The following is a 25,660-nucleotide window of genomic DNA, read 5'->3' as shown; positions in this document are numbered from 1 at the left end:
TGACAGTGCAGAGCCTGGAGCCCCTTTCGGATTCTGTGTCTCCCTCTCTCTCTGCCCCTCCCCTGCTCACGCTCTGTCTCTCTTTCCTTCAAAAATAAATAAACATTAAAAAATTTTTTTAAAAGTTTCAATTAGCACTGAGGGAAGGAGGAGGAAAAAACAAAAACCAAAAAATGAAATGGCAGACTTAAGCCCTAATAATCAATAATACATTACACATAGATAGTCTAAATACATCAATTAAAAGATAGAGATTGGCAGAACAGATTTTTTTTTAATGTTTATTTATTTTTGAGAGAAAGAGAGACAGAGTGTGAGTGGGGGAGGGGCAGAGAGAGAGGGGGAGACATAGAATCTGACGCCGGCTCCAGGCTTCGAGCTGTCAGCACAGTACCCCACATGGGGCTTGAACCCATGAACCGTGAGATCATGACCTGAAGGGAAGTCGGACACCCCACCGACTGAGCCACCCAGGCGCCACTGGCAGAACAGATTTTTAAAACTGACTCAATTATATGTTATGTAAAGAAACTCACTTCAAACATAATGATATAGGTAAGTTAACAGAAAAAGATCCAAGCAAGATATACTATGCAAACACTAATCAAAGAAAGCAAGACAGGCTGTATTAATAGCAGATAAATTTATTTCAGAGCAAAGAAAAGCACCAGTTACAAGAAAGGACTATTACATAGTGATAGAAGGGCCAATACACTAAGAAGACACAGCAATTCTAAGGGTGTACGCATCAAACAGAGATGCAAAACATATGATGCGATATAATGATAGAACTGAAAGAAATAAGACACATCCACAATTATAGCTGAAGACTTGAACATCTTCCTGTCAACAACTGAGAGAATAGTTAGAAAATCAGCACAGATATAGAAGCACTCAAAAAACACACTAACCAATGGGATCTAATTGGTATTTCCAGAACACTCCACTCAAAAATGGCAGAACATGTCCCTTAAACTGGTCCCATCTCCCACCCTTCCTTGACCTCCCTGCAGCATACCGTAAACACACTCCCCCTTTGTCCTCAGCCTCTAGCTTGAATATTCCCTTTACCTTGTTGCCTGATTAGAAACCTGGCTTCTTCTATTTGCAACAGGAAATGCTTTTTAGTCACTAAGTATATTTCTTCCTGACTATAACAGTAACAAGGGGATACAGAATAGAAAATTCAGAAGAGTGTGAAATAGGTATATATGTTTAAAATCACCATAATGTCCTCATCACCCAAAGAAAACTTTCGGTACAGTTTTATCATAACAGTTTAAAAATATACGCATCGAAAATTGGGGGTTCTCACTGCATGTGCTGTTTCACAGTCCTTTTTTAAAAAATCTAATGTTACATATAAAAATATTTTTGAAAGCTACCTGATGTTCCTTCCCTTTAGGCCGTGCCGTAGTTTAGTCATGCCCATTTGAGCTGTTTTCCAATCTTTCTCAAATTAAGTAAGTAACTCTATGATGTACCTAAGTATTTTATTTGGATCTAATTACCTTCTTCAGAGAAACTCCTTGAAATTATTGGGGCAAAGTGAACTTTTCATTGTTAATAAATTTTTCTTAAATTACAGAAAACGAAAATTTCATCATCGGATTCTATTCCATAGAAAGTCTAGGGCGGCTTCCTCCCAGTTTGAATCGGACCGTCTCGAACTCCCCTCCAGTCCTAAATTTCCAGTCTCGGTAAACATCTCCCAGCAGCCCGCACCCACGCCTGCGCACAATCGCCCAAACGCAGGCCTCCCGACCGAAGGGGAAACTTAAGGACACGCCCCCGAAGCGCAACCTCTTTAAATTTTAAAATGAAGGCCCGAGCCAATGAATGTTAAGTTTCTCCCTGAACTGCGTGCCCCGCTCACAGCCACGCCCTCCACCAATCAGGCAGAGAGCTTCTCCGTCGTCCTTCCAATCAGCGCCAAGGCTGGGAGTTACCAACGTAAGTTACGTAAGGCGAGCGACCAGTAGGAGCTGACTCTGGGGGCTGACTCCGCCAATGGCAGCAGCGCTTGGAGAGCGCGGGAGCTTTTCCACCGGGACTCCTGAGGGAAAGTGGTGAATGGCGCTGGTTCCCTGAGGCGAGGGCCCCGGCCGGAGCCCGGGGGCGGCGGCGCGGCCGGCATGGCCTGCTGTCACAACGTTATGTTGCTGCTGGACACCGCGGGCGGTGCCGCCGGCCGGAGCCCGGCCCGGCGGGCCGCCCTGCGCCTCCTCACTTACCTGAGCTGCCGATTCGGCCTGGCCAGGGTCCGCTGGGCCTTCAAGTTCTTTGACTCCCAGGGGGCGCGGAGCCGGCCGTCCCGCGTGTCTGACTTCCGCGAGCTGGGGGCCCGCTCCTGGGAGGACTTCGAGGAGGAGCTGGACGCCGTGCTCGGAGACGGCGCCCACGGCGCCCACCTGCCGGGCCCGGCGCCCAGGGCCAGCCACACGCACGGCGCCCTGATGGAGACGCTGCTAGACTACCAGTGGGACCGGCCCGAGATCACGTCGCCCACCAAGCCGATCCTGCGCAGCAGCGGGAGGAGACTGCTGGACGTGGAGAGCGAGGCCAAGGAGGCCGAGACTGCGCTCGGGGGCTTCGTGAACGCGGTCTTCCTGCTGGCCCCCTGCCCGCATTCGCAGAGGGAGCTGCTGCAGTTCGTGTCCGGGTGCGAGGCGCAGGCCCAGCGCCTGCCGCCAGCCCCTAAGCAGGTGATGGAGAAGTTGCTGCCCAAGCGAGTGCAGGAGGTCATGATCGCCCGAAAAATCACCTTGTACTGGGTGGATACCACCGAGTGGCCCAAGGTGAGTTAATGGTAAGGTCCGACTTGGTGCACGGTGCCCTGCGGGATCAGCCGGAACCTGGCGGCGTCCGCAGAGCCGCCAGTAGACCCAGAATGCGACCAGCCTGACCCGCATGGGTCCGTTCGGGAGGAAAGTCCTGTGGTCACAAAGTGGGACAGCCTCCACGACAAAACAGGTAGGTCCTTGGGCCCTGCTGAGGTCAGCGTTTAAAGCCGTTCACAATTTGGGCCCTGTCCGCCTTCCCAGGGAATACTCCAGCATGTGAAGCATGGTCTCTTGGGTCAACAAATCTCGAGTGCTTGTTCTGTCTTAGCCACCGGAAGCCTTTGCGAGTCTAAGCCTCTCTTCCAACGCCTTGCCCAGTGGCAACACCTCGGTCTCTGTTTTGAATTTCCACCCACTTTTGTGGCACTTACCCTTTCCCAGTGATCAGTTCCGCTCGTGCAAGTCTCTCCCTTTCATCTGGTCTGAAAACGTCTCAAAGGCAGGTCCGCACACCCCTTTGTGTCCCCTGCAGATGCACCTTGAACATTGTGCGAGCTCAGTTAAGTATCTGTTGACTAAAGGAGTACATTTAGGTACTTCCGGTTCTAAGTGGCTCATTTGGGGCCCCAGCTTCAGTTAAGCACCCCTTATGATAAGTATTTTTACCTTCATTTTTCTGCTGTCTGCTTGTTGTAATAGTCAAGCCATTGCACTGAGCGCCTACTGCACGTTGTAGCTGCTGGGGGTGCGGTGGTCAGCTGTAGTGGTTTACCTTCTGGTGAGGAAGATTCATGAAACAGATAAGATTAACAGATCAAACAGGTGAGCAGGAGGAGGTAAAAGGGTGGGGGGACTGTTGTATATAGGGTGATGGTCAGGGGAGGCCTTTATAAGCAGAGAAGGTGAAGGAGGAGGAATGTGAAGGCTGGGAAAGAACATTCCAGGCAAAGAACAAGTATAAAGGTTTGAACTAGAAATGAGCTTAGTTTGTTTCAGCAAGTGCCCATCTATGGGGCTTAAGCAGTAAAAGTGCCGATTTTCTTCTAATTGACGGGAAGTGGGTTAACCAGGTGAAAGATGTGATTCCGCTTATTGAAAACTCCTGCCACTGAATGAGGGGTGGGTTAAATTGCAAGATTACAAATGGAAAATGAGCAGATGCTTAAATAATGGTATGTAATGTTAAAATTTCCAACGTGCTTTCGCATACAAAGCCCAAAAAAGGCGTGGGAAATGCAAAATAAGGCAGCAGTGGCTTGTCAAAAGGAAGGGACAGAGTGTTTAAGGGGGATTGTAAACATTTCATGGAGAAAAAGGAATCCTAGAACTTAAAATTTCTGAAGGCAGCAAATGAAGTGTTGGACCCATACTCAACACATAAGTGTTTGATTTGGGATGATTGACACCAGATCACAACAAAGACTTGGTTCTGAAATTATATCAAATACTGGCTAGAAATCTTAACAGATGGGGCTTGGAGATCCTTCTCTCCTTTTTCTCTTTTTGGAATAGCTTTGCAATAAGGAGATTGATGGTACCTTTTTGGAGACCCCTTCCAGTTCTGACACTCTACCTTCTGAGGGGATGGGTCTTCTCTGAGGCTTCCCTTCTCACTTTAGCTGTGTGTTTCCCCTAAGAAAATGTCCCATCAAACAGGCTTTTCTGGAATTTTTTTTTCTGGTGAAGATTGATCCTTTACTATTCAGAAAGCCTCTGCCTGGCCACACCTTGGAGACAAAAGGGAGCTTTGGGTCCTGTCCTTGGAGAGCTCTGGCTACAAGGGCAGAGAAAAGGGAAGGAGAGAAAATCCAGGCCCTGTCTGGTGGAGCTCCCCATCTGGGAAATGGAACAGGAGAAACAGAACCTGGATTCACAGACTGGGGGAGGAGGGATCCAAGCACAGAACTCTGGCAGAATAAAGGGAACACAGGAGACTCCTGGAACACTTTCGGCTTTCTCTCCGATTTATTCAACACCTACTTATTACCTGTCTGCTAGGTGTGCTGAGTGTACCATTAAGTGAACCAGACAGATGCTTTCCTGGAGTTTATAGTCTTGTGGACATTTATAAATCTCCAGATTCGAAACTATCACTGAGGCTTGTCTGTCAGTTATTCTGTAATGTGCATAAAAATGAAAAATATAGGGGCGCCTGGGTGGCTCAGTCAGTTAAGCGTCTGACTTCGGCTCAGGTCATGATCTCGCGGTCCGTGAGTTCGAGCCCCGCATGGGGCTCTGTGCTGACAGCTCAGAGCCTGGAGCCTGTTTCAGATTCTGTGTCTCCCTTCCTCTCTGACCCTCTCCCGTTCATGCTCTGTCTCTCCCTGTCTCAAAAATAAATAAACGTTAAAAAAAATTTTAAAAAAAATTGAAAAATATAACCGTACTTTTTATATTGATTGTGTTTTTTATTTTGAAATAACTTCAAAAAAAATTTTATTTACATCCAAGTTAGCTCACATAAAGTGTAATAATGGTTTCAGGAGTAGAATTTAATGATTCATCACTTCCATATAACAGCCAGTGCTCATCCCAACAAGTGCCCTCCTTAATGTCCATCACTCATTTAGCCCATCCCCCCACCCAGCACCCCTCCAACAACCCTCAATTTGTTCCCTGTATTTAAGCATCTCTTATGGTTTGTCTCCCTCCCTGTTCTTGTATTATGTTTTCTTCCCGTATGTTCATCTGTTTTGTATCTTAAAGTCCTCATATGAGTGAAGTCATATATTTGTCTTTCTCTAATTTTGCTTAGCATAATACCCTCTAGTTCTATCCACGTTGTTGCAAATGGCAAGATTTCATTCTTTTTCATCACCGAGTAATATTCCGTTGTGTATACATACCACATCTTTATCCATTCATCCATCGTTGGACATCTGGGCTCTTTCCATACTTTGTCTCTTGTCGATAGTGGTGCTGTAAACATTGGGGTGCATGTGCCCCTTCGAATCAGCGTTTTGTATCCTTTGGGTAAATACCTAGTAGTGCAACTGCTGGGTCCTAGGGTAGCCCTATTTTAAATTTTTTGAGGAAACTCCACACTGTTTTACAGAGTGGCTGCACCAGTTTGCATTCCTGATGGTGGTTTTTTCAAATCATGTGCATATATTACTTCTCATCAAAAGTTGATTTTTTTTCAATTCTTATTAAAGCTTTACTTTTCAATTGATTAGCAGATTTTTTTTCCCCTGGCTATCCTCTAGCCAGAATCTCTAACAATTTCAACAAATTTTTCGTTTCCCTTTGGTGGAAAACCCCAATAAGGATCTGTGGTGTATGAACTAGCTTACCATTCTCCCCTATAGCAGTGAACACAGGCATGGACACATGGGTGGTAACGGCAGATATTGATTAATTTCCAAACTGGCATGCATAACTGAAAAGTCTTACAATATATTGTTTATCTTCGTTACATGTGATATTTTCTGTTCTCTGATATTTCCTATCCTGGTTTTTTTTTTTTTGTTTTTGTTTTTTTTTTTTAACACTGATCATAAGCCAGGAAATTGATCCATCAAAGGATCCATCCGAGTCCATCAAAGGGTCATAACCCTCATATTAAAAGCACTATCCAAGATAGTTCTGGGTTCTCGGACTAGTCTGTCCTTCCCTTGCTGTGACCTTGGGCACTCTTATGCCCCTCTTTGAACTTGAATATATGGAAAGTTTGGAGATGTCCTGGAAGACCTCACATTTCCATAGCAATTTATTGTCTACAGTTATTAACTGTCCTGTGGAGTAGGCAAACCAGCACAATAATCATATTTTGGGATAGGCACTCTTCTGTTCCCATACTACTTGAATATTCTCATGTTATATTGTGATGCTACATTAAATATTTCATTTTATTACTGTTTTATTCCACCCCCAACTTTAAAATTCTAGAAGACAGGCACTGTGTCTCACTAATCTATGGCGTATAAAGTTTGCTCAATGAAAGTTTGAAATCCATGCTTGGGTGTTGAGACTCAGAGGGAGTCACCTCAATGCTCCCTGATAGAATTCCCACTGATTAAGTAGGTCAGTTCAGGATGTTTGCTCAAATGGGTATTGGAGTTCGACCAAATTGTTGTAATAAAACAAGAGTTTAATGCCTTAAAAAAAAAAAAGTTTGTTAAAAGAAGGTTGAATGGAGCATTGGCTGTGTGTGAGGAAACGAAGAGCGGCTTTTTACAGAAAAAGCAGTATTTGAGCTAGATTACCAAACTTAGTGGAGAGGGAAGGGGAAGACACAAACAATGAACAAAAGCATGGATGATAAAACAGGGCATGTTCAGGAAACATTAGGGTTCAGTGTGTCTGGAAAGCAGCGATGGGTGAGGGAAAGATAATGTGTTTGGAAAGTTTGTTTAGGGCTGGGCTATCCAAGAGTTACGTTATCGTGGAGGCAGTGGGAAGCCCTTGAAAGTTTTTTAGACAAATAGCATGATGTGATATATGATTTGGAAGAATACTTCTTAGAGAAACATGGAGGACAGATTCAAGGCGGGACACAGACTTTAGAGGCTGTACAGTAAGAGTTCAGGCAAGAGATGATGAGGGCTTTGGTGACAGCAGTGAGGACAGAACTGAGACCTGCTTGGTCCCCCACACAGTCATGTGGAGTGGGTGAGTCAGCAGTGATCCCCCTTTAGGAGAGGGGCTCCTGCCTAGCTCCCTTGGTACCTAGCCATTGTTGTGTTCTGTTGTGTAGGACAGAATTATTTTTATTAATGTGTTGTATGTTTCTTTTGACTCTTGACATTTTATGATTCCTCTCCAGTGATTTTTATCACTTCTGTTCCTTGCCAGAAAATAGAACTCAAGTGTTGTTTTCACTACATGGGCACTTTCTAGAAGGCATAATATGTAGTAGTTATATTCTTAGGCTGTACAGTAACAGGATACTGGCCATTATTTGTGTTTGGCTTAATAAATACAATGATTGTGGAATTTGATCCTTTAATGTAGATGCCAGCTTGACTTTCTCTTGATCTCCCTAAGCTTGCTTGCTTTTTTTTAATATGAAATTTATTGTCAAATTGGTTTCCACCCAAATTGAAACACCCAGTGCTCATCCCAACAGGTGCCCTCCTCAGTGCCCATCACCCACTTTCCCCTCCCCCCTCCCCCCCATCAACCCTCAGTTTATTCTCAGTATTTAAGAGTCTCTTATGGCTTGCCTCCTTCCCTCTCTGTAACTTTTTTCCACCCCCCTTCTCCTCCCCACTGATCTTCTGTTGAGTTTCTAAGGATCCACATATGAGTGAAAACATAAGGTATCTGTCTTTCTCTGCCTGACTCATTTCACTTAACCCTCTCCAGTTCCATCCATGTTGCTACAAATGGTCAGATTTCATTCTTTTGCGTTGCCAAGTAGTTTTCAATTGTATATATAAACCACATCTTCTTTATCCATTCGTTGGATAATAAATAAAGTTGATGGACATTTAGGCTCTTTCCATAATTTGGCTATTGTTGAGAGTGCTGCTGTAAACATTGGGGTACAAGTGTCCCTATGCATCAGCACTCCTGTATCCCTTGGGTAAATTCCTAGCAGTGCTATTGCTGGGTCATAGGGTAGATCTATTTTTAATTTTTGGAGGAACCTCCACACTGTTTTTCAGAGCGGGTGCCCCAGTTTGCATTCCCACCAACAGTGCAAGAGGGTTCCCGTTTCTCCACATCCCCTCCAGCATCTATAGTCTCCTGATTTATTCATTTTGGCCACTCTGACCTCACTCTGTGAGGTGGTATCTCAGTGTAGTTTTGATTTGTATTTGCCTGATGAGGAGTGACGTTGAGCATCTTTTCATGTGCCTGTTGGCCATCTGGATGTCTTCTTTAGAAAAGTGTCTGTTGATGTCTTCTGCCCATTTCTTCACTGGATTATTTGTGTTTTGGGTGTGGAGTTTGGTGAGTTCTTTATAGATGTTGGATAGTAGCCCTTTATCCGATATGTCATTTGCAAATATCTTTTCCCCTTCCGTCGGTTGCCTTTTAGTCCCCTAAGTTTTCTTTATGGGTGCCTCATTTATAACTACCTGAGGTTCTTTATAATTTTTATTTCAGTTGTGGGAGTCCCCAGATCACCTTGGGTACTGGACAGTGTGTCAACTGCTCCACCTTGTAGGAGGCACTATCTTACCATCCGAAACTTTCCGCCAGGATTGTACTAAAGCTGGGAAAATACTACTTGGTAGTGAAAAAAAGCTGTCAAGTGAATCTCCCCTCACTTCATGGATTTCGACTCTGCCATCTGATGCCACTTTAAACTGTTTGCTCTATAATTCTCCTGCGTATGAAGCCTCATTTCCACGGATGGAAGGAATCTTATTTCTCCCTGTTGAAGGTAAGCAAATACTATTTTGGGGGCTTTTATGGTCTCAGGTACATTCATTTCCTCAAGGCAGATCCATGCTTTTCACTTGTTTAGAGTTTCCAGCAGGCTAGGCACTCAATGCTTGTAATTAAAAGATACCCATGTAAAGGGGCACCTGGGTGGCTGGCTCAGTGGGTTAAGCATCTGACTCTTGGTTTTGGCTCAGGTCATGATCTCACAGTTCATGGGTTCGAGCCCCACATCGGCCTCTGTGCTGGCAGTGCTGAGCTTGCTTGGGGTTCTTTCTCCTTCTCTCCCCTCTTCCTCTCCCCCTTCCCCCACTCTCTTTCCCTTTCTTTCAAGATAAATAAACTAAAAAAACAACAACAAAAAAGATACCTATGTAGAATCAGAGGTACCACAGGAAAGGGTTGGACGTGGGCACAGTATAACTGCCAGCCCACCTTTGAAAAGAACTAGTGAGTGATTGTTTAAAGAGTTTCCCAGCTGGGGTGCCTGGGTGTCTCAGTCAGTTAAGCATCCGACTTCCGCTCAGGTCATGATCTTGCAGTTTGTGAGCTCAAACCTCTCATCTGTCAGCACAGAGCCTGGAGCCTGCTTTAGATTCTTTCTCTCTCTCTCTCTCTCTCTCTCTCTCTCTCTCTCTCTCTCTCTCTCCCCCTCTCCCTCCCCCTCCCTCCCTCCCCCTCTCTCTCCCTCCCTCCCCCTCTCTCTCCCTCCCTCCCCCTCTCTCTCCCTCCCTCTCTCTCTCCCTCCCTCCCCCTCTCTCTCCCTCCCTCCCCCTCCTTCCCTCTCTCCCCTTTCCCCGCTCATGCTCAAGCGCTCACTCTCTCTTTCCCTCTCTCTCCCCCCTCCCTCTCAAAAATAAACATTAAAAAAATTTTTTTAAAAAAGTTTCCCAGCTGTTGTAAAGAAGGATAATATTGTTCAGGTGCCCAAGCAGAGCGGGTGGTAAGATTTCCCACCTCATAGAAGAGATTGAACAATTGAAGACCATAGAGAAGCGATGACTGATTAAGAGAAGAAATGAAGGGCGCCTGGGTGGCGCAGTCGGTTAAGCGTCCGACTTCAGCCAGGTCACGATCTCTCGGTCCGTGAGTTCGAGCCCCGCGTCGGGCTCTGGGCTGATGGCTCAGAGCCTGGAGCCTGTTTTCGATTCTGTGTCTCCCTCTCTCTCTGCCCCTCCCCCGTTCATGCTCTGTCTCTCTCTGTCCCAAAAATAAATAAACGTTGAAAAAAAAGAGAAGAAATAAATTAGTTCAGAGGCGCTGAGAATGGTGCTTGTTACCAGGAAGAGCCAGCATGGTGAACTCTTTGTAAATTGGCTTTGCCGTGTGGTCTAGTCATATGGTGAATCTCCTTTGTGAATCCTGTCTCCACACAGGAGTAATCCTACCTAGAGATGTAAACCTAAAACTATGTGATGCATTATGTGCAGTTTAAGGAAACTTCAAGAGTAGTTTTGTTTAACCAGTTCTGTCATACCTAGTTTTTAGACTTTAACATTTTAATAAGATCTGATACCCTGGACTTAAGAGGCAGTGTTGTCTTTTTTGCAAGTAATGAGTATTACTTGAATACTTACGTCGAAGGCGTAATTATTGAGAAGTTCTGACATTTAGTTGCACCCGTGTAATTCTTTTCATCTATCGCTCTTCCCAGAGAGCAAAATGAACTTGCTCTGATAGCCTGTTGGCAGTGGAATGACGGTTGAAGTGTGAAGTGACAGTTACTAGCACCTCGACCGACAATCTGATTTTTTTCTTCTTACTATTCTATTTTTAGTACCTCTCACATTAGAATTTTAATATTCCTTATTTCTAATAGACAAAGAGATTCAAGAAACATGGACAGTCACCCTAGAGCCCTTGGCCATGCATCAGAGACACTTTCAGAAGCCAGTCAGAATTTTCCTAAAAGGCACAGCAGCCCGGTGGTCTCTCCCAGCGAGTAGCATTTTGGGCACCGATAGCTGGTTGCTACAAAGTCCAGAGGAGAGCAAATCAACTCAAAGGCTGTTATTTCAGCAGCTGGTAAGCAGGCTGACTGCTGAAGACTTACACCTGGTAGGTACCGTGTACACGCTGAGTTATTCCGGTCTGATAACGCACTTGTACGGTTCAATAAGGGGTCTGTGAGGAGCCAAGGCTGGATCTACATAACATACTTTCAGTGACACAGGTGATGTTTTTGTGAATCATACTATTTCACGGTAGCATCGTGACGGTGCTTGTTGGTGAAGAAACAGTTTATAAAATTGCATGTACCTTTATTCCCATTAAGTTAAATTATATTCACATGGGAAGAAAAGGCGGCAGGTCAAATGGAAGTATTAGGGTAGTGAAATCATGTGTGGTTTCTTGCCATTTTTTTGAGTGTTCTAATATATATTTCTAAACTTATGTATTTTTATATACTAAATGTCATTGCTATGAAGCCCTTCACTGTAAAGTTGGATGTAATAGTGTTTAATAGTTCCACAAACTTAGAAATGTCTTCTGAAAAACACATAGGTACCCAGATTTGATTGAAAGGTGATGATTATTTTCAACTACTGGCAAATTTTTTACCTTACTTTGTCTTTTGCCTCTGTAACCTCAGAAGGCTTCTGTCGTCTAGATCCTTTGTGAAACATAGAAAAACTGTAGTCTCTGGACCGATGTTGTTCTTTCTAAGAGTTACGTGTGTTCTGAATGAAAGAGCTCGACTCAGGGAGTCAGCTGGGCCTCTGCTCTGTTCTGCAGTTATGTATCTAAATCCCTTAAGTGGTAGTATTGCCTCATGGTTAAGAGCATGGGTTTCGAATTCATACACACGCAGGCTTGGCTTCTGCCTCTTACCAACTCGGTAACCTTAAACAGGTTACTTATTCCTCAGCCTTAATCCCTCCTCTGTAAAATGGGGGTAATAATCATTTTTTTACCTCAGAGCGGCTGTGAGGATTCGGTGAGTTATAATCACATAATAAGTGCTTAGTAAATATTCCCGGTAACCTTAGGTTTTTCTTGTTTATAGATTGAGAGGTTAGGATCATGTGGTCACTAAATTCAATTCTAGCACTAATACCCATCCAGCCCGTCTGTTCCACAGTTTTGTCTTTTGTAATAATCATTGGGAGAAACTATCATTCTGTCTTTTACTAAGCTACATTCTCCTTTAGCTGTACGTCAGCAGTCTTCTCAATTAATTAGACCTTCTGATGTAGGTTGCCAGCGTGGACCCTGGTGAAGGCTGGGCCCCCATCACTGGAGTTATTTCCCCCCTCTCTACCAATGCTACAATTCTCACTGTGTTCCGCACCAAGGAGGCTGAATTTCAAAGACATTTTCTCCAAACAGTTGTGGCAGAGAGCCCCCAGGATACAGCGTCCCTTTTTTCTGATGTTACGGATATTGTACTGAGTCAGATTCACAGTTCACCTCAGGATCCTGCCACCTGTGGTAAGCTCCTGAACCAATAACTAACATACTCTAGGGCAGTGGTTTATAGTTTCTTCTACCATCAGAATTTTTTTCACTATGCTTTTCGTAGAACCCCAATATCTATTATAAAACAGATAAAAGCAAGCTACAATACTTCAGGCTGTTTAAATCATCATTATTTGTAGAAATCCTGAAGCACCTCTGAGGAGGCCAAAGGCTCTATGAAACTGGTGTGAAATCAGGGGTATGAGATGAAACCTGTATTTTAATATACTTATTGAAAGTGAAAGTATTGTGCTCCTGTCCACCTCCAATCTGATGCATTGTTACTAATAACAGTACAAACCCTATTTATGCCAGGTAGATATAAATATAATCAATTTGATATTTATCCCATTCATTCAACAGATTTATTGAGTGCCTGCTATGGCAGGCACTGTTCTAAGTAACGGGAATATATCAGAGAACAAACTAGACAAAAGTCTGTGTTCTTACAGAGTGTACCATCTAGTCTGGGGAGACCAGACAGTGAATAAGGAAATTGCATAGTATATTTAGAAGAGATAAGTGCCATAGTCATAAAGCAGGAAAAAGGGAATAGGGAGAGTTAAGGGGTGGGGGGTTGAAATTTTAAACAGGCTTTGTTGAAAAAGTAATATTTGAGCAAAGGCTTGAAGGAAGTGATACGAAGAGGTAACAGCAAACGCCAAGACTCTGAGAAAGGTGTGTGTCTGTTACATTTGAGGGACCGCGAACAAGCCTGCGTTTTGTACACTGTCGGGAGTGGCATTTTTCATTGACAGCATAGACCTGTTGGGGTTGGTGGTGTGGATGGAAGAGTGTTGTTAGTGATGCGGCTGTGCATCCTTTGTAAGAACGCGGCCAGTCCAAGGGAGGAGCAGGTGTTTGGATTCTCTGCTTCGGTCCTAATGCATCTTTTTCTCTCCTTCCTCTCCCATCTCTGCTCCTGTCCCTGTAGCTCCTCCTGTTCCAGAGTGGGCCCAGCAGGAGCTTGGCCGCACCGGTCCTTGGAGCGCAGCCGTCATGGAGAAGTGGTTCCCCTGCTCTAACCTGACTGGCGCTAGTTCAAGTCTGATGGAGTCATTTTGGTACAACTTCATTTCTCTGGATATTGATTGATGAAATCGGCCCTCACTTATCTGCTTATGGGTTTGTTTGGTTTTTTAGCATACTGCATTTTCTTAGTGTAGTCCAGTAATACTAAAAACTACACATGGAGAGCATTGTTTAATGGGGATAGAGTTCAGTCTTATAAGATGAAAAGAGCTCAGGAGATGGATGGAGGTGATGGTTGCACAACATTATGAATCTACTTAATACTACTGAACAGTGTACTTAGTGTATTTTACCACAATTAAAAAACTTGGGAAAAATTAATTACAAAAACAAAATGTTCTCATTATGGAAGAAAATATTTAGTATTAAATCTCAGTAAAAATGAAAAATAACAAATTTGTATAATGCAGCTAAGCTAAGTGTATGCATACAGGAAGATTTAAGAGCTTAAACTGTCTTTCAAATAAGAAAAGTTAGGGGCACCTGGGTGGCTCAGTTAAGGGTCTGACTTGGTTTTGGCTTAGGTCATGATCTCCTGGTTCATGGGATCGAGCCCCACATTGAGCTCTGCTCACACCTAAGAGCCTGCTTGAGATTCTTTCTCTCCGTCTCTCTCTGCCCCTCCCCTGCTCACACACGCTCTCTCAAAATAAGTAAACATTTAAAAATAATAAGGGGAGTGTAGGTGGCTCAGTCAGTTAAGCGGCCAACTCTTGGTTTCAGCTCAGCTCAGTTCGTGATTTCGATCAAGCCCCACATCAGGCTTCCCATTGATGGTGCAGAGCCTGCTTGAGATTCTTTCTCTCTGCCCCTTTCCCACTCACTCTCTCTGTCTCAGAATGGATGAATGAATAAACTTAAAAAAATTTGTTTTAATAAAACAAAAAATAAAAAAATAAAACGTTAAAAGCGAATTAGCTAAGGGTCCAATACAGTAAATAACACAACAGAGTAAATCCCCAAAATAAAGAAGGTAGTAATAAAGATAAGAACAATAATCACAGACAATAGAAATCAACAAACATAAAGTGATTTTTTGAGAAGTCAAATAAAATGGAATTATCTATTGTAAAATTGAGTAATTTTTTTAAAAAAGAAGACATAAACCATATTAGAAATGTAAAAGATGAAGCAGAAATTCAAAATAGTATTAAGAGGTAAAGTCAAGGTTTATTTTTGCCATATAGATAACCAGTTCCAACCCTGTTTATTAAAAGTCTTTTTCTCATTAAATTACTGTAGCACTTTGTCCAAATCAGTTCACCACCATTGTGCAGGTTTATTCCTGCAAAGAATCTAGTCCAGAAGTTGTTAATATCACATTGTCTTGAGTACTGAAATCAAGTAGTTTTAGTCCTCTCAACTTTGTTTTGTTTGATTTTGTTTTCAGAATTGCTTTGACTATTTGAGAAACTTTGCATTTCCCTGTAAATTTTAGAATTATTCTGTTAATTTCCACCAGGAAACCCTGCTAGGATTTTAGCTAAGAGTACATTGAGTCTGTAGATCAATTTGGGAAGAATTGACTTAATATATTGAGTCTTCTGATTCCTGGATGTGGTATAGCTTGCCAGGGCTAAGACAGGACAGGTACACTTTTCCCTATAAGATAGCAGTGTTTACCATAAAGCACTAATAAATAAGGTGGTGTGGTATTGGTGCAAGGATCAACAGAGAGACCCATACAGCAGTAGAGCCCAAAGAGTGACCCACACATGTATGGGAGCTCAGCATACACCAAAGGCAGAATTATAAGTAGACTGTTGGGGAAAGAATAGACTGTTCTATTAATGGTGATGTGACAATTGGCTCTCCAGAAGAAAAGCAATGAAAATTAGATTTCTACCTCACAGCATACACAGTGATAAGTTCCTGATAAATTTTAAACAAATGTGAAAAGTAAAACTTTAAAATCTTAAGGGAAAACACAGGAGGAGTTCAGGCTTGGAATGGTTTTCTTACATAAAACATCAAGCACTGAAACCATGAAGGAAAATATATGACTATAATTTAGAATTTCCTATATGATGAAAAGGCCTAGTCATAGGCCTAGGTAGCTGTAATCCATATAACCAGCAGAGGATTTGTATCTAAATTAGTACAGAGCTCCTAAAAATCAATAAGAAGAAAAGCAATTGGGCACAGAATGCAAACAAGCAATTCATACAATGAAATCCAATAGAGCAGTAATTTGAAAAGATAAGATACTCCGTTTCAGGGTGCGATCTCGGGGTTCTGAGTTTGAGCTCCACGTTGGGCCTAGTAGAGCTTACTTTAAAAAAAAAATGCTCAGTTTAAGCAAATGGAAATGAAAACGACAGTAAGAACCCCCCCACAAGATTCTGTTTTATACCCATTAGATTGTCGAAGGTCAGTAAGTCGGATATAGCACATAAAGAAATGAGAACACTTTCGATGATAGAATTGTAAATAGTTACAACCATTTTAGAGAACAGTTTGTATTCCTCGTAAAGGAGAAACTTTACATGCTGGCACCCAGCAATTCCACTTTTACATGTCTACATTAAAATATTTGCACAAATACAAGGAGAGCTACACTCGATTGTTCATTGCCAGTTGTTACAAGTGAAAAAGTGGAAAGAACCGGCTGTCTGTCAGCGGGGAAACGGATAAACAGACTATGGTATAGTTACACAATAGAACATTATAGATAGATTAGTAAAACGGAATAAACGAGCTATTTATATACTCATGAAAAATGTTGACTACAGACAGAAAATTGCAAAAGGATGATGTATGGTATTTTTTAAACTTCCAATATATACAATAGCAATTTATGTTGGTTTTAATACATACGTATGTCTCTATAAATCAGATACAAGTCTAGGAATACTTCTGGAAGGAAAGGATGGGAAAAGATTGGGGCTTTTCTGTGTCTATAATGCTTAATTTCATTAAAAGAATCTGAAGTTGATAAGGTCAAGCTTTAGCAAATATTTAATCTTTGTGGGAAGAACATATCTAATAATGCTTTCACTCCTTTTCTGTGTAATTGAAAGGCTCATAAGTTCTAAAAAAATTAACAGAATGAAAAACAAACCATCCCTACAGTTAAAGGAAATCCCAGCACACTAAGGGAGAATTAGTCTGCTTCAGAACTGCACGTGTGAAGCCGAGAAGCCCAGCCCATTCAGCCAATGTCACCATAACTTCCTCCCACTTTTAGATCAGATAATGGAAGATAGTGAGATATAAGTAATAAGTTTTTGTTTTGTTTGTTTTTGAACGTTTACTTATTTTTCAGAGAGCGCGAGCTGGGGAGGGACAGAGAGAGGGAGACAGAGGATCAGAAGCAGGCTGCTCATGCACTATGGATGCACCGTCAGTGCAGAGCCCGACGCGGGGCTCAAACTCACAAACCATGAGATCATGACCTGAGCCGAAGTCAAACGCTCAACCGGCTGAGCCACCCACGTGCCCCTACAAGGAATACGTTTTCAAAGTTTTGCTCTTTTCATGGTTTCCCTTAGTGATGTTTAGCCCCAGGCAGAGAGGCATTTAATATCTAATCCCCTCTGCCACACTTCCTCCCCTTCTCATCAATTCCAGATTAGTTTACTATGATGTAATGGTGATGTGAAAGAATTATTCAGAAGGCACTGTGACACTCACTATACTGTATTGCATCGTCTTCTACTTTAATGTATGGGCAGAGGGTAGAAAACAACTATGGAATAGTTGCCTAAATTAGACATGTACCGTAGGACCTTAAGGATCTCATCAATATAGAAGTCACTACCATATGTAATGATTAATGGTTTTGTTAACAGGTGGCTTCTGTCCCTGAGTCTGTTTAAATCATAAATGAGAAGAGAGAGAATACATTTTTTGAAGGCTGCTTGTGGGGATATCTTTTGATTAGCTTTTAAAGGCTAATGAATTTTGTTGTTAAAGCATTTTGAAAAATCAGAATTTCAGCTTTGTACTAGACATCTTGACTTGTTCACAGGTTACTACAGGCTGCCTCATCTAATAAGGAAGAGTCTTCCAAAACTGAAAGTGAATTAACGTGTTGCCTCTCTGACCTCTACCAGAGAAAGTCTCGGGAAGAATCCACTGTGTCTAATCAGGAAGACAGCAAAAAGAAACGTATGCACATACTGTTTCTTGGTGTAGTCTTTCTTGAGAGTGTGTGTTTTAAAAGACTGGAATTCCCTAAAATGGGGTTGAAACGGTAACTGAATAAGAGGACAAGTTCTTGCATTTCAAACTTGAAAATGATTACATTAGTACAAAAGTGATGTTAAAAAATCGCCTACAATCTTACCTTCTTAATAAACATTTCCATTTTTAGTTATGCAAATACAACTTTGTATGCTACTCATCAATATTTATTTCCCTGTGCCACCTTGCCTTTTCAGTTACTGTTCCACCTCATTGCCTCACAAGATTGATGAAATTTTTCTGTTGTTGAACAGTTTTCAATTTTTATCATTATAAGTAATACCGTAGTATATGGGGTGCATAGGATTTATTCTTTGAGTGACTTCCTTAGTGTAAATTATCTGGAACAAATTACTGTATCAAAAAGTGGGGGAAAAGTAGCTTGCAATGCATACTGCTCAATTGCCTTCCAGAACTTTTGTCCCAACTCTGTGACCACTGGGTGATGATACCTTGGGTCTGTTCGGCCTCTGCCTTCCTAAAAATCATCCGATCTTGTTGCCATATTTAGTTCCTAAACTTGCGTTACAAGAAGAGCTCTTTCTCTTCTGTGTTGTAGGTACAGACCGATGGGAGAACCACCTCATTCACATCCTCCTGAAGGGATGTACTTTCTTGCAGTATCCCTTCACAGAATACTGAGTCTGAATTAAAGCATTACTAATTCTGCAGAAGTAAAAGCTATTTTACTTGTCTTCCCACGATGCTGTTTTGGTAGGAGGGGTCCCTCGCACCCCAGTGAGGCAGAAGATGAACACCATGTGCCGTTCCTTAAAGATGTTGAATGTTGCGAGGCTGAACGTGAAGGCCCAGAAGTCGTGTCCAGAGGGCAGTCCAGATGCCACCGGGGAGAAGGGGATCCCAAGGGCAGCCGTTGGAAGAACGGCAGATAAAGTGGAAAACCGAGGGAGAACACTCCGAAGCTCTAAACCTAAAGGTATTTATTCCTCGATGCCATCGCGTTTTGGGGTCTAAGGCCACGCTTATTCTTTCATACCCTTGTATTTTTATAAATTTTAATCCTGTCCTTCAGTTAATGAACATTTATTGAATATCTGCTGAATTCCTCAAGGTGTGTTACAGGGAATACAATAAAAATAGGATCATGTCCTATTCTCAGATTTATGATCCAATCACAAAGATGACAATAGTGAATTCATATATGCATGTGTACATGCGAGCGTACACACACACACACACACACACACACACACACACACACACGAAGTACATAATGGACTAATACAACGTAAGACATAAGAGAGCCAAGAAGCTACAACAGCAAAGACCTACTAGGCGTCAAGAACGAGAAGGTCGGCCTTGGGCCAGAAGAGGCTGAGAAGGCTTCTAAGGAGGCAGTGGAGCCCAGGCTGGAGTTTAAGGAACAAGCAGAATTCAGATGGCAGGAGGGTAAAGGAAGAGCGTACTAGATGGGAGATTAGCCTCAGTAAAGTCACAAGAAGGGCCATGGCATGGCCCTAGGACAGGTAGTTAAAGAAGCTTTAGCCATTGAGGAAGAGAGGGAGATGGGGAAGCTTTGTGACTCATCTAGTGTATTGAGGTCTTTCAGAGTTGGGCAGAAGAATTTCATCCAGTAGTGTTAATTTTCCTATTTGTTTCTTTCTTTGCTAAAAAATGGATTGCATTGCAGTGTGTTTCTCATCCTCAGGGCACATTCTTAGCTCACGCTACCAGAGCCGGTCCTGTGGGAGGTGAACTTTGGACAATAACTGCATGATGTTACCTTTGATTTCTTTTGAGAATTCTGGAGTAAAAGTTTTCTGCTCCTTGAAGAGTTTTTTTTCCCCCACCTTTGGAATATTAGATTCACAGATGATAATCAGTTTGAATGGGACAGAACATCTTTAATGAGCTAGTAAAAAAGTATTCACGAATGTGGATGGTTCATTCAAGGGAGAGCAAAATTAACAGTACTCAAGTGCCATTAATATTAACACAGTTTCTGGATTAGATTCTGAGCAGAAATAGACCCGCCCAACAGTGGTACATGCTTTTGGACAAAGGTGCCCCAATAATTTAGTGGGAAAACGATAATCTTTTCAACAAATGGTGCTGGAACAGATGGGTGTCTTGATGGAAAAAAATGAACTTTGACCTCACCTCTTAGTATTTCAAATCTCTGCTCTATTTTTCCATTCTAATACTGCTTATTTATCCTTTCTCTATTTAATATTCCTCAGTCTTACTATAGATTTCTGTATCTGGTTTTGCAGAGAATTATTTTTTTGTTTCTGCTGATCTCTCTTGTTTTTTTTTCCCTATTTAATTCATTTCTGTTCCTGTCTTTAGTATTGCCTTTGTTTTTTGGATTTATTCTCTCATGCTGTTTCTTCTGTTGTACCCTTAGCTAATTGGTTTTTATTTTTCTTCTTTAAAAGATTATTTAAGTCCATGAACTTTCCTTTAAGTTTTAATTTAAGTGCATTATACAAGTTTGCTATGTTCTGTTTTCATTGATACTTCTAAATATTTGGTGACATCCAGAATATAAGGGAATTTTTTAACCCAATCTGATAGTTTCTCTTAACCAGCATGTGCATTTGTGAAATAGATGTTTATAATTATTGATAAGCTTGGATGTTTTTTAGAGTCTTATTTTGTGCTTTCTAGGTTTTTTGTTTGTTTTTTCCTTTCTAGCAGACTGGGATCAATCAAGTTTTGTTTGTTCCTCTTCCTTTCTGCTGGGTTTGGAGGTTATATAGGTGTTTTTTTGTTGTTTTAGAGAGAGAGAGCGCGTGAGAGCGCACGTGAGAGTGCAAGCAGGGGAGAGGGGCAGAGGGAGAGAGAATGAATCTCAAGCAGGTACCCTGCTCTGTGTGAAGCCTGACGCGAGGCTCGATCCCACAACCCCTGGGATCATGACCTGAGCCAAAATCACTAGTCAGACGTTCAACCTACTGAGCAACCCAGGCATCCCTTTTCTTTTCTTTTTTTAAGATTTTATTTTTAAGTAATCTGTTCACCCAACATGGGGCTCGAACTCACAACCCTGACATCAAGAGTTGCATGCTCCACTGACTGAGCCAGCCAGGCGCCCCTATAGTTTCTTTTCCATTAATAGTTATCATTAAATTTATAATATGTACATTTGATTTGCAGAGCCTTAATTAATCAGGATCTCTGCATTTCTCAGCCTCCCCACCACTGACATTTTGAATGTCTGTTAGGGGCTGTTAGGGGCTGTCCCTTGAACCACAGGATGTTTAGCAGCATCCCTGGCCTTTGGTCACTAGATGCCAGGAGCACCCTCCTCCTCTCCACCAGTCTGGCAACCCGGAGGTAGCCACACGTGCCCTGGGAGGCAAGATACCTGGTTGACAACCACTGGCTTAAGCCATACAGTGACTTCAGCTGGATGTGATGATCAACTTAATTTTTTTTTTTCACAGACTTTAAAACTGAAGAGGAGCTCCTGTCTTACATACATGAAAATTACCAAAAGACTGTGGCCACAGGAGAAATCATGTTGCATTCATGTGCTCGGAATATGATCTCAACCATTAAAGCATTCCTAAAGTCAAAAGGCACCAAGGAATTGGAAGTAAGAGAGTATGGATGTTGCTGTTTATTATAGGTGGAGTGGTTGGTTGCTCGTTGGTGGGTTTGGTTCATATGTCTTGGGAAATGATTGCTATGCAGTGTGTGATTCAAAAATAAGAGAAGGGATGAACTTAATTCCAGATCTTGGGAAGTAGACACAATGAACTGGTAAAGCAGAAATCCGGGAAATAGACTGGGTGAGGGTAGTGGTAATTACATGTACTTCTTTTTAATGTTTTTTAAAGAGCAGAGGAGAGGGGGAAAGGGACACATCGAGAGAATCCTAAGCAAAGCTTCATGCTCGGTGTGGAGGCCGACATGGGGGGCTCGATCTTACAACTGCGAGATTATTACCTGAGCCAAAATCAAGAATTGGATGTTTAACTGACCCACCCAGGCGCCCCTTCGTGTACTTCTTTTCTAACAAAATCTCTGTTCTCAACTACATGTTAGCTGCATGAATTAAACCAGCAGTTTTTACCTTAGGTGACTTTAGAGTCACCTAGAACATTTTTGAAAAATGCTAATGCCTGGTTTCCTCAAGACCAACAGAAACAGATCTCTTGGGCTTGGTTCCTGGGTATATGTACTCGTAAAAAGCTTCGTAGATGATTCTATGCAGAGGGAGTATTGTAAACCACTGGTTTAGACCATGCTGTCATTGTCTTTATTCACGGTTAGTGCTGAAAGCCAGTCTCCTTCTCAAAAATAGATAGGAGTTATTTATAGTCCTTAAGGTTTTTTTTTTTAAGGTCAGACATGCAAGCTTGTTGTAGCCACACCTCCTTGCTCTTAAATATCTTTTTTACCCTGTTTTTTTTTTTTTTTTTGAAGATATGAAATAAGAACATTCATTTCACTATTTTTCGTTCAATAAGAGGGAAATACCTAAGGGGATATACTTCCCTTCTTAGGGCATTAGTCAGCTGTGAAATAAATTAGATATAATAAGCAACTCAGTTTTCTCCTAGGTAATAATTCTGTATTTTCAGATGAACTGCCTGAATCAGGTAAAAAATCGCCTCTTAAAAACTAGCAAAAGTCTTCGACAAAATCTGGGCAAAAAACTGGATGAAGATAAAGTCAGAGAGTAAGTAACTACCTTTGTTGATTGATTGACTGATTTACCACCACTCCCAAACAAAGCTCTAAGATTTGCTTCTATTCATTTAAAATAGATTGCCAGTTGTTCAAAGAGGCTCTTTGTGCCTGATTCTTCGTGATGTTTTAAGGTGCAGTTTGAGTTACCCATTTATCTAATAATCATGTCATTACTTAGAGAAAGCAATGACTCTTCTTTTTGGTTGTCGATTCTTCTGGAAAAAGATCTTTGCTTAAGGAAGGAGCTTTTAGTTAAATGGCACTCATGATCGATATGACCAAGTATTTTTTCTCTCAAGGTGCCAGCTTCAGGTATTTCTTCGTTTGGAGATGTGTCTGCAGTGTCTTTCCATACATGAAAGTGTAGATGATATGGAGCAAGTGGTGAAGGAGGCAAGTATATAAGCCCAGCGCCCCTGGGAATCAGCCTCAAAGACTTTCAGCGTCCCTGTAGAAGGCATATGGTAATTTTCCACTGTCTTCTTCAGGTGACAGATTTGCTGCGCATGGTGTGTTTAACTGAGGATTCGGCATACCTCGCGAAGTTTCTGGAAGAAATTTTGGAGTTGTGAGTTTGAGGACTAGTAACTTCACTACTCTTTTACCAGGAACCACGTGTGGTATTGTGTGCGAACCGTGGAATGGGAGGACTGCTTCTCGTGCTGGATGAGGGGTGGAACAGAGAGGGTGGAATGGTGGCTGCTCCACGTTCAACCAGTCTGTTCCGCAGGTATATTGGCTCCATCCCGAAGACACTCGGAACTCTTTATGACAGCCTGGGGTTTATGATTCCTCAGAAGCTAGCTGGCGTCCTTCCTCTAGACTTTTTCAGCGATGACTCCATGACACAGGAGAGCAGATCACCGCTTCTTTCTGTGCCTCTTCTGTCAAGTGCTCAGAGATCAGTGTCGGGCGGCACTGAATCTGACCAACTGGAGGAGCTTCGTACCAGATCAGCTAAGAAGAGAAGGTGGGAGCTCAAGAGATTGGAGGAATTACTTGCACTGTTGTAGTTCAGACAGACGGCAGTTGCCTTTAAATAATTGAATTCCTAGCTGCCCTTACTTCTGAATCATAGAAACCACTTCTCGGAGTTCCTAACCTACATCATCTGATGCCTTTCACTACCCAGGGAATATGCAGTGTTGATGACGTGGTCCACAGTGTCCTTCTTACCTGTCCTCATGGGGTTGCCAGGAGCCTTTTATGAGACAAGTTGAGGGCTTCCGCGTACTTTCTGTTTTTCTTGATGTTCTTCATTGCTCGTAACTAGTTGAATTTATAGCAGTTATTTTGGAAGTTGTGAAGTTGGCGTATTTCGCTACAGATTCAGACCAGTGTCAAAAAAACTGACTTTTATTTAATGTTCTCTTAGAAACTCCGGTTCTTTTCTAATGTAACTACTTGTCACCTCTATTGAATGTGTTTTGGCTCTTTGTTTCTGTTTTTAAAAGGAAAAATGCGTTAATAAGACATAAAAGCATTGCAGAGGTTTCACAGAATCTTCGGCAAATTGAAATTCCCAAAGTGTCCAAGAGAGCTACAAAACATGTAAGTTATTTCCAGAGGACAGGAAATGGTGCTTCTAGGTCTGTTCTTTCCAGCAGGAGTTGATGCAATAAGTAAGATTGAAAGGCAGTGTCTCTACTTTGAGGAAATGGTCATTGGAGAATATAGAAATAAAAGTAGATGTTTTTAATCCAACAAGTAAAGAACTATAAATTTGTTAAAGGTAAGCCATCTTACCCAAAAGTGTGACAGTTAGAGGTGATACAAAGAAAATCGGCAAGTGAAAGTTAGGAATGAATAAGTGAATTCAAAATATCTAGATAAGAAAACTCACAAAATAATAACATAAGCAAAGAGACCGTTGAAAAAGTAATGTGCATCATGATAGGACTTTGATTGCAGATCAGAAGGTGCTTTTCAGTACCTTTTACTTCAGTAAGGTGGGGTGGAGGAGGAGTGCTGTCGGGACCCAGGTGATCTGCTTTTCTGTGACAGTAGATGGGAGGACTTGAACCCAGCTGCAGTCTGTTAATATTAAGTAGAACTGATGTTTTATTAAGGAAAGAAGAGAGTACCTTGAAACTTTTTGGAACTGCAGGCACTCTGAGAAGAGTTAAAATTCTGCAAGAACTAGTTTTAGAAGCATTAATCATAACGGTTTGCTTTGTTTCTAGATATGTATAGCTGGCCTTTGGGATTGGAGGTGGGATTGTATTTTAAGAGCTAGTGATATTGACTTCCTTAGTGTGCCTTCATAAGTGTCCATGAATCAGGCACTAATCATATATGTTGGAATCCTGAGTGGGGAGCAGGAAAATCCAAAAGTGACAGCAGCAGAAGTGGCAGGCTTCCTCTCTCTAGGTGTTACAATGATTCACAGTCCTTTCTAGCACTCCTTAAGTCGGCCTCCATGTGGTAGTTCATTCTTCAAGTAACACATTGGCATAATGGGAAAGAAACAACCCCAAGCTTTAAAAACAATTCCATTGTATAGCTGTATCTATATTTTTAGATTATTGTATAGCAAATAATTTAATATAGAGACTCCTTAAGATTCTAGTCATCCTCGGGGTGCTTGGGTGGCTCAGTGGGTTAAGCATCTGACTTTTGAATTCAGTTCAAGTCATGATCCCAGGGTTGTGGAGTTGAGCCCTGCACTGGGCTCTGCGTGGAGCCTGCTTAAGATTCTCTCTCTCTCTCTCTCTCTCTCTCTCTCTGTCTGTCTCTCCCTCTCTCTGTCTCTCTCTCCCATACTCACAGTGTCACTGTAAAATTTAAAAAAAGTGGGGGGCACCTGGGTGGCTCACTTGGTTAAACATCTGACTTCAGCTCAGGTCATGATCTCACAGTTCATGAGCTCAAGCCCCACTTTGGGCTCTGTGCTGTCAGCGCAGAGCCTGCTTCAGATCCTCTGTCTACCTTTCTCTCTGCCCCTCCCCCACTCATGTGCTCTCTCAAAAATAAACTTTTTTTAAATTTTTTATTTAAAAAAAAATTTTTTTTTTGACGTTTATTTATTTTTGAGACAGAGAGAGAGCATGAACAGGGGAGGAGCAGAGAGAGAGGGAGACACAGAATTTGAAACAGGCTCCAGGCTCTGAGCTGTCAGCACAGAGCCCGACGTGGGGCTCGAACTCACAGACCGTGAGATCATGACCTGAGCCGAAGTCGGACGCTTAACTGACCAAGCCACCCAG

General features: G+C 42.2%; 1 protein-coding gene across 3 annotated transcripts in view; it reads left to right on the top strand.

Moving 5' to 3' along the window:
- Positions 1 to 2,094: 2,094 nt before the first annotated feature.
- The window catches only part of TICRR (TOPBP1 interacting checkpoint and replication regulator), a 47,394-nt gene continuing 23,828 nt past the window's right edge, over positions 2,095 to 25,660 (top strand). For 2 of the 3 annotated variants that reach the window (XM_027068043.2, XM_053223551.1), the window contains exons 1-13: positions 2,095 to 2,798; positions 8,838 to 9,117; positions 10,936 to 11,174; positions 12,314 to 12,548; positions 13,510 to 13,639; positions 17,578 to 17,717; positions 18,511 to 18,729; positions 21,203 to 21,354; positions 22,346 to 22,443; positions 22,754 to 22,847; positions 22,943 to 23,022; positions 23,185 to 23,424; positions 23,909 to 24,005. In XM_027068043.2, the coding sequence (XP_026923844.2) occupies positions 2,136 to 2,798; positions 8,838 to 9,117; positions 10,936 to 11,174; positions 12,314 to 12,548; positions 13,510 to 13,639; positions 17,578 to 17,717; positions 18,511 to 18,729; positions 21,203 to 21,354; positions 22,346 to 22,443; positions 22,754 to 22,847; positions 22,943 to 23,022; positions 23,185 to 23,424; positions 23,909 to 24,005 (2,667 nt within the window). In that variant the 5' untranslated portion in view covers positions 2,095 to 2,135. The remainder of the gene's footprint in view (positions 2,799 to 8,837; positions 9,118 to 10,935; positions 11,175 to 12,313; positions 12,549 to 13,509; positions 13,640 to 17,577; positions 17,718 to 18,510; positions 18,730 to 21,202; positions 21,355 to 22,345; positions 22,444 to 22,753; positions 22,848 to 22,942; positions 23,023 to 23,184; positions 23,425 to 23,908; positions 24,006 to 25,660) is intronic. The other variant, XM_053223552.1, reaches the window with a different exon arrangement.

The sequence above is a fragment of the Acinonyx jubatus genome, chromosome B3 (genome assembly GCF_027475565.1).
Source record: "Acinonyx jubatus isolate Ajub_Pintada_27869175 chromosome B3, VMU_Ajub_asm_v1.0, whole genome shotgun sequence".
NCBI classification, from domain to species: domain Eukaryota; kingdom Metazoa; phylum Chordata; class Mammalia; order Carnivora; family Felidae; genus Acinonyx; species Acinonyx jubatus.
The sequence above is the reverse complement of the archived record's forward strand: the minus strand, read 5'-3'. Positions and strand labels throughout refer to the sequence as shown.